The following is an 8,942-nucleotide window of genomic DNA, read 5'->3' on the forward strand; positions in this document are numbered from 1 at the left end:
TAACATGAAGATAATTCTTAATTATGCACCAATATATATTGCAGAGAATGATGATATAGAGAAATTTTTAAAATAAATCAATAAAATCATTCAGATTAAGTCAGCATTTAGCCTTAATTCTCAGTACCTGCAATGAAAAGGTAGGCATAAAGAAAAATAGTGAAAAATATGTTGGGACATATTATTCGGGTTTGAGAAACAATTGAGGTCAATAGTTTGTAAACTATGTAGAAGGCTTATGTAATAAATACTCTTGCAAGAAGAGTCAAGAGTTACTAGAGTTGGTTAAGCAGTGGACAACTTCACAATCAAAAAATGAAAATGACTGGCTTGACAGGAAATGATGTTGCTGATGTGTTTTGAAGCAGCTATGTACAATCAGCCTATAAGCAAAATTGAAGAAAAAATAAAAATGAGATGATGATATAGCATGCAATTAAAACAACTTTTACCTGAAATTTAAATAGCCCCAGACTTACCCTAAGTTAGTTAGCTAAGTGGAAAAATGGTTAGAACTTTGGACTTAGAGTCAGGAAATCCTCACTTCAAATTCAGACATTTGCTAGCTATGTGACCCTGAACAAATTATTTTTGTGTTTCAGTTTATTTTCTGTAAAATAGGAATACTAATAGCACCTACTTTCCAGTATTATGAGGATAAAATTAGATTATATTTGTAAAGTATTTTGCAAGCTTTAAATCAGTATATTTTATACTAATTTTTATTATTGTTATCTATTCAGAGAAGCTAAAAAATGGGAAAAGTTTAAAGAAACAGTTACCAACACTAATTGTCATAATTTCCTCTGGTCATTGAGACTAAGATAGAAACTAGAATGAAGAGGCTAAAGCAGAACAGTGGAACAAGCATTTATCCAACACCTGTTACATTCTACATATTGTGCTACTTCCTTTATAGCTACTCTCTCATTTGATCCTTACAACAACCCTGGGAAGACAGTGCTTTTATCCTCCCCATTTTATAGTTCAGGAAACTGGGGTAGACAGAGGTTAAGAGATTTGTCTGGGTTCACCCGGCTGATAAGTATCTAAGGCCAAATTTGAATTCACATCTTTCTGACTCTAGTTCTAGTCCTTAGCATTCTTCCTTCACCTCCATGTACTACCTAGTAGCCACATCACATTAGCCAGACAAAGCAAGAAACGTGAAAACAGAGACATGGAATAAAAATTCACTTTTATAATTTTATAAAGGAAGATAGTGCAAAATTATGAGTAATAGCGTCATGCCCCCAAACAAGGAGAAATAAAAGAGGAAAAAAGTTTACTGAAAGCTTGGTATGAGACCTGGATAAGCCAGAAGCATTTAAAGCTGAAAATAGGAGGAGGATGAATGGAAAGGAACTATTGACATTTCTATAGCAAAGTAGCATGAAAAATACAGAAATATGTTCAGAAGAATTACTTGCTGTCTTGGGGATAGAGGTGGGGGGGAAGGAGAGGGAGAAAAGTTTGGAACAAAAGGTTTTGCAAGGGTGATGTTGAAAACTATCTTTGAAAAAATAAAATACTATATCAAATCATATTTTTCTTTTTTAACAATGGAACCATAACATTTATTGTATGTGGAAGTGAAAATGGAAATGACATTAAATAAAACAAAGATGGGGGAAAAAAACTTGGGACCAGACTGAATTCTCTCGGTCAATCCCTTCTCCCCTCCCTGCCTTGAGAAGGCAAGCAATTTGATATAGATTACACATGCATAGTAATGCAAAACATTTCTGCATTAACCATGTTGTGAAAAAGAAACCACACCAAAGCAAAACAAGAAAAATAAAGTTTTTTGCAAAAAGTATGCTTTAATCTGCATTCAGATTCCTACCAGTTTTCTCTATGGAGAGAAATTTTTCATCATGATTCCTTCAGAATTGTCTTAGATTATTGTATTATTCAGAATAGCTGAGTTATTCACAGTTGATCATTATACAATTTGCCATTGCTGTGTACAGTGTTTTCCTATGTCTGCTCATTTCACTTTGCATCAGGTCATATAAATTGTCCCACATTTTCCTGAATGTATTTTTTGTAATTTTTTTGTAGCACAGGAGCACAATTTTCCTTGACTGTTATATTAGCTAATTTGATAGGCATGAGGTGGTATTTCAGAATTGTTTTAATTTACATTTCTCTAATCAGTAGTGATTTAGAGTATTTTTTCATATGACTTTAGATAGCTTTTATTTCTTCATCAGAAAACTGGCTGTTCATATCCTTTGACTATTTATCAATTGGGGAATAACTTTTATTATACAATTTCATTCAGTTCTCATATATATATATTTGATAAATGGGGCCTTTATCAGAGAAACTTGCAGTAAAAATTTCCCCTTAGTTTCCTGCTTTCCTTATCATCTTGGTTGCATTGGTTCTGTTTGTGTAAAGTCTTTTTAATTTAATGTAATCAATGTCCATTTCATATAATGCTCTGTTTCTTATTTGATTATACATTCTTTTCTTACATTCTTTTCTTATCCATAGATCTGACCCATAAAATTTCCTATGCTTCCCTAATTTATTTATACTCGATTTAGAGTATATATATATATATATATATATATATACAGAGAGAGAGAGAGAGAGAGAGAGAGAGAGAGAGAGAGAGAGAGAGAGAGAGAGAATGAGAATATAGAGTATATAAATGTACCCATTTTGGCCCTGTTATATAGTGTGAAATGTTGGTTGGTCTATACCTAGTTTCTGTCAAACTGCTTTCCAATTTTCCCAGCTTTTTTTTTTTTTTTTTTTTCAAGAATAGTGAGTTTTTGTTCCAAAAGCTGGGCTTTTGTTTACTACTGTGTATTGTAAACCTAATGTATTTACTGAGCCACCACTTGTTTCTTAGGCCGTACCAGATTGTTTGGATGATTCTTGCTTTGTAATACAATTTGAATCTGGTACTGCTAGGTCACCCTCCTTCACATTTTTTCACTGACTCCCTTAATATTCTTGACTTTTTGTTTTTCCAGATGAATTAAAAAAAATTTTTTTTTTTTTTGCTCTATCAAGTAATTTTGGTAGTTTGATTGTTTTGGTAGGAATTGGTTCTTAAATTATCTAAAAGAGGGACATAGCATATTATTTGAAAAAATGATGAATGGTATACTATCTCCCCCTAAAAAATTCAATGGAGGAAAACATCATAGAATCATACAGTACTTTTAACAATCGTACACCTTATTTTACAGATAAGGCAATTGAGACACAGAGAAAATATGACTTGCCAAAGGTTATATAGCCAGTAAGTGGCAGAATCAAGATTTAAGCCTACATACTCCAGCTCTCTTTACTGTTTCCACCAACCTCATATGTTTAGGAAAATGTCTACACATCTTAAAAATATTCTCGAAGAAAATATAAGCTTTCAGAAAGGATATTTTACAACAGACCATTTCTTAATAGTCATTACATAATTGACTGCAAGATGGAAAGGATACAAGATTCCATTGTTTCTTATTTTTTGTCTAAAAAAACTTTTATTTGCAGTATAAAAATTATCTTATAATTTTGTCCAGGTATCTGTTAACCTTGTACAAATTTTCTTCCAGTATGACTAACTTTTTGATCCATTCATTCTCATATCAAGGAAGAAATAGCATATAGAAGTATGTGTCTCAAAAATGTTTGTCAAATCTTGGAGACATTCTAGCATTGAGCCCAGATAAAGATACTCAGTAGCCCAGGAGATTCTCCTGTTTGCACATGGAATAACTTGTATTACACAATTTGATTCAGTTCTCATATATATATTTGATAAATGGGGCCTTTATCAGAGATATATGAGATATATAGTTCTTCAAAATAATTTAATTTTATTGTCCACATAGGTAAAATCAAATGAGTGAAAGTTGTCCCTTATCTGTATTATGATAGATTTCAGACTTTGTGGGCAAAATGGGTTTGGTCAAGAGAGAAAGAGGAGCTGGGATCTTGGAGAAAACTACAATAAAACTTTCAATGCTTCCAGTCTTTTCCCTGAAACAAAGTCCCATCTATTTAACAGTAATATTCATCCCCTTATTATGTGATTATGAATTGTGGAATAGTTCTACAAAGAATTGCTGGTTACTCCATGAGAAATAAAGAGATCTATGGTGGACATCAACAGGCTGTATCATATTAACCAGGGAACGACTTGTGCAAAAGCAGCAACATAAAACACCATTCAGGAGATAGATAGTGTGATAGATTTTTTATAGTGATGGTGATACTATCTAGCATTTATATAGTGTCTACTATGTGTCAGGCTTTGTACTGAGTATTTTACAAATGTTATCTCCATTGGGCCTTGCTGCATTCCTAGAAATAGGTGCTATTATTATCCCTATTTTACTGTATTAAATATAATAGAATCCTGTCAAGACTCTCAAAGTAATTGAAAGATTTGGATATGCCCCAAATCAAATCATGTCCTTAGATAAGTTGAAACCTGATGTGAATAGATAAAACTTGTATGTGCCATGAACTGTGTGAGATAGAGTGATTCTATCTTGTAACTCAATTCTGGATCTAGCTCAATTCCCTGTTTTTTCACTTATGTCATTCATTTCTATATTATAAGAAAACTTTCTTCAATTATGGAAATATTGAGAAAACTGTAATATATTTGAACCTAGCTCTGCATAGCTTGGAAACTAAACCACTGCTACCTATTGTTTGAAGATCTTTAACTAAGGACCTAGGTTATTATGCTGGTTAGAAACCCAGTCAGATTCAAAGATTGATGCAATTATATATATTCAGAAATCCTATGTCTTATCTGAAAATGGTTCCTATTGGTCTATCAATTACTATTTCATTGTTCTTTTGATTGAATTCTGATACTTAGGAGTTGAGTACCTCTGTTTTTTGATTTTAGGAAATTGTAGCTGTTTACTTTCCCCTTCCCAACTTGGAAAACCCCTAATTTTTCCTCCAGATAGAAATGAGATAACTTTTATATAATGACTTAATATCTTGTTAATTATTTTCTTTTAGTGTATAAAAAAATCTGCCTTCCCCCCTGTATTTAGGGTCCAATGCCAAGCCAAGAAAGCCTGCTCCTGATTTGTTGTGCGATTGTTAATATATTGCTCAATAAATCAGTATGCTTGGAAGCTTGAACCTTTACCTCCTCAATCATTTCAATAAATTTACATGTTGTGTATAATCAAGCTCACTAAATGCTGTGTATGTCTATATGTGTTTATACACACACACACACACACACACACACACTCTCCTATATGTGTATGTGTACACATATATGTGTGTGTGTGTATATTACCCCACACTAATGTTATAAGTTAATTTGATTATTTTAATCATTGATAAATGTTTTATTCTGAAATTAAATGATTTTAGTTGAATTAAATTTCAGATTTTGAATTATTATTAGAGAACTAAAGATTATTACAAAGTATTTGAATATTTTTATTTTTCTACCTCCCTCAGTTTTAGTATTTTAAAATATTTAAAGATTTAAGTATTTTTCCCCCACTACAAGATCCAGTAAAAGCTTATGACATTCCTTTGATTAAATGTTCAGAAATCAATTCTAGGACTAATCCCTTTTGTATGCTATTTTTTTAAAAGCCTAAGATTCATGTTTGAAAGTTGCTCTTTATGCCAGATAGGTTAATAATTTAATCATCAAATTCATTTTTTTCTTTCTTGAAGGTTTTTTGATTTTTTTAATCCAGAAGCAGAAAGCACATGCATACAGTATGTTAATGTAGTTGTTTGTTTCACCCTTACAATTGAGTAAACACCTCTGTTTTCTTAGGACATTTGAACATTCTTCATGGGGTTTGTGTTTTGAGAGAGATCATCTTCAGTTTCATAGTTTTCTTAGATTAGGAATGTAGCATTAAATGCTGAAAATGAAAGAATTTTGCTTCACTAATCTATGAAATTCTTAATTAAAGGCTGGAAGACAAATAATTGGTTTCTTATTTGGGATGAGGTAAGCTGTTGTAGGGTGGAATGAGTCCTAAGAAGAATTGGATCTTTTGACAAATTACTATATACTTTTCCTGAGGAGAAGGTAAGAGAGAGGTGAATTAAATGAGAAGGCAGTCATAGATTCAGAAGTAGTGAGATGGCTACATTCAAAAACTAATGGTTTAGTTTCACTGTAACAAGAGATGTCTCTATGGAAGCACCCAAAGGATTTTTACTTAGTACTGTGCTTTTAATTTTTTTTTAATACCAATAATAGTCTGATCATCAAATGTGCAGGTGATATAAAGCTAGGAGAAATAGTTAACACAATAAATGACAAGATCCAAAAGGCCAGAACATTAGTGCCCTCTCTAATAAGACAACATTTAATAAGGATAATTGTAATATTTTGAATGCTGGTAAAAGAAATCAATTTAAGTCAGAAAAAGATTGAGTTCTGAAAAAAAGATTTGGGGGTTTTGGTGAGTTGAAAGCTCAGTGTGAGTTAAAAGTGTAATGTGTAGCCAAAAAAATTACAGAAAGAGAACAGTTTCCCCTATATTTTGCCCTTTTAAAACCTGTTCAGTACTGGGCATTGCTGCGGAAGAACATTGGCAGGCTGGAAAAGGTTCAAAGGAGAAATATGGAGGGTCAAGGACAGTGTCATCTGAGAATGGATTGAAGACATTGGTGTTTTTAGCTTTTGGAAGAGCACTCTAAGGGAATAGATTAGCTGTCTGCAAGAAACTGAAGGGCAGTGATGTGGAAGAGGGATTAGATTTGTTCTGTTGGGCTGAAGCTGGGAGGGAGTGCAGAGCAATGGTTGGAAGTTGCAAAACCTTAAAATCAGGAAAAGCTTCCCTTAACACTGTCCAAAAGTAGAATGAGCTGCCTCAAAAATGTGAGGGTTCTTTTTCCTTGCAAGTTTTCAGGTATATATATTAGACAATCATTGTCCTGTACAAGATAGTATTTGTAAAAAGCATTTAGCCAATATAAATGCTTATTCTCTTCCCCTAAGAGAAGTCGCACAGAATCAAATAAATCTGTTTGCCATAGCTTAAATGAAAGTAAGCAAGACCAGATTTAGTGTCTGAGGTTGTTGATTTAATCTAAAATATTGTGATTCCTTTTTTTATTGAAAATTCCCAATATCTTCTGCCTCTGGATCTACTACTACAACCTAAAGTCTGATATGGTTTTGAGGGAACAATATTTCTGTCTTTGTGTTTAGATTCCAAGAATTAAGTTTAAAATAATTATGAGCTGTTTTTATTTTTTTATTTTTTGCCTTTAGTTTGAGCATTCTTGAGGTAATATTATTGAAGAAACTTTTATCTTGTGAAATTAATCTTAAATTATTTAGACAAATATATCCATGAATATAATGTAACCGTACATTTTGTCCATCACTATGTTGCTGATAGTTTCTCCTTCAAATAGAAATGACAAGTCTCATTGGATTTATTTACTGAGGCCATTGGTGTTAAGTCACTTGCCCAGGGTCACACAGTTAGGAAGAGTTAAGTGTCTGAGGCCAGATTTAAACTTAGGTCCTCCTGACTTCAGGTCTGGGTGTTCTAACCACTGCACCACCTAGTTGCTCCTGCAGCAGTATTTTTTTTTTTAATCTAAAGGAGAGGTCATTTGGGGTAGAACTGAAATTGTAAATAATAGGAAAAAAGAGTTATCTTAGCTTCATGGAATAAAAATCTAGAGCCAGGAAGGAACTTACTCAGGTCTTGTCTTCAACCCTTTCATTTTCTAAAGGATCCTAAGACTGGCTCAAGACAGATAAGAGTTTTCTCCTTCGATGAAATGTTCTCTTGATTATCAATCTTTATTTTCTACAGGTGGTTTTATCAAGGCGTTAACCCATATACTGGAACTTCTGACTGGTTATATTCGGGTGGATACTTTGACAGAAATTTCTCAGACTGCCCAGATATATACTGAACTCATTGGAACAGATTCTTCAAGACATGGGGACATGGAGAAGTCACACCCCACTTCAAGCCAGCTCTTCTGGTTTTGTTAATAGCAGAAACCAGCTTTTATAACAGCAATTTTAATGGAAATAGCATCATTCACTGATCAAGGATTTAATTCTCATTAATTTTTGATTGCCAAAAATTTAATTGCTATTGTGTTCTCTTCATAAAGCTGCACTTGAAATCATCAAGTTTTCACTAAGTTTTAAAAAGGAAAATTCTTTGTGATTCCCTTTTATGTGACAGAAATTGACTGTGGCTGGTTTTAGTTTACAAGCACCCTCTTAACTCTTAACAGCATTTAAAGAAGTAACAGGAAGACAGACGTCCATGATTCTACTTGTAGTGAAGCAAAAGGGTTTCTTCAAGTATTCAGAAGTTGAATGAGTGACAATACATAAATATGAGAGGGGAAGAGATGGAAACTATCCCCAGAGATGTAAAGGACAGAAGTAAACAACTACACATAAAATGATGGTGATCCAGAGGCGAATATACAGAAACACAGAATGTCAGACTCTATTGAATAAAAAGCTACCAAATTACATATTTTATCATTTTGGGGAGGGGGGGGTACTGTAAGCATTATTTAATAAATACTAATGAAAAAACTAAATTAGCATTTTGGTCACAAAGTATGCATTAATCTATATCTATGTACTATCCAAAGTAAAATATTATCATTACTATATAGAATGATTTAAAATATTGGCAGAAACATGGAAGAACACCACCCAGGGCTGCTTTTAGCCATGTATGAAAAAGTCAAGCCTTTAGAGTTTGGTACTATTTATACTCTAAACTGACTTTTCATTCTGGAAAAAGCCTTTGCCTCTAGTGTCCAGTCAGTTTAGAAAGTGCTTTGTATGTATTCATAGAATCATTGTGTTTTTTCCCCTTAATATGCATGTTCTAAAACATTACCGAATCACATCTGATTATTTGAGGGCAGGGGGGTAGGGAGGGCAGAATTTAAAATGGTGTAACTAGAATTATTTAAGAAATAAT

At 32.9% G+C, this 8,942-nt stretch overlaps 1 protein-coding gene across 4 annotated transcripts in view; it reads left to right on the forward strand.

The window, feature by feature from the left end:
* The window catches only part of OSBPL2 (oxysterol binding protein like 2), a 108,908-nt gene extending 100,355 nt beyond the window's left edge, over positions 1-8,553 (forward strand). For all 4 annotated transcript variants that reach the window (XM_051976685.1, XM_051976688.1, XM_051976689.1 and 1 more), the window contains one exon: positions 7,797-8,553. In XM_051976685.1, coding sequence (XP_051832645.1) covers positions 7,797-7,899 — 103 coding nt within the window. In that variant the 3' untranslated portion in view covers positions 7,900-8,553. The remainder of the gene's footprint in view (positions 1-7,796) is intronic.
* The last annotated feature ends 389 nt before the right edge of the window (positions 8,554-8,942 follow it).

The sequence above is a fragment of the Antechinus flavipes genome, chromosome 2, assembly GCF_016432865.1.
Source record: "Antechinus flavipes isolate AdamAnt ecotype Samford, QLD, Australia chromosome 2, AdamAnt_v2, whole genome shotgun sequence".
In the NCBI taxonomy this organism is placed as follows: Eukaryota; Metazoa; Chordata; class Mammalia; order Dasyuromorphia; family Dasyuridae; genus Antechinus; species Antechinus flavipes.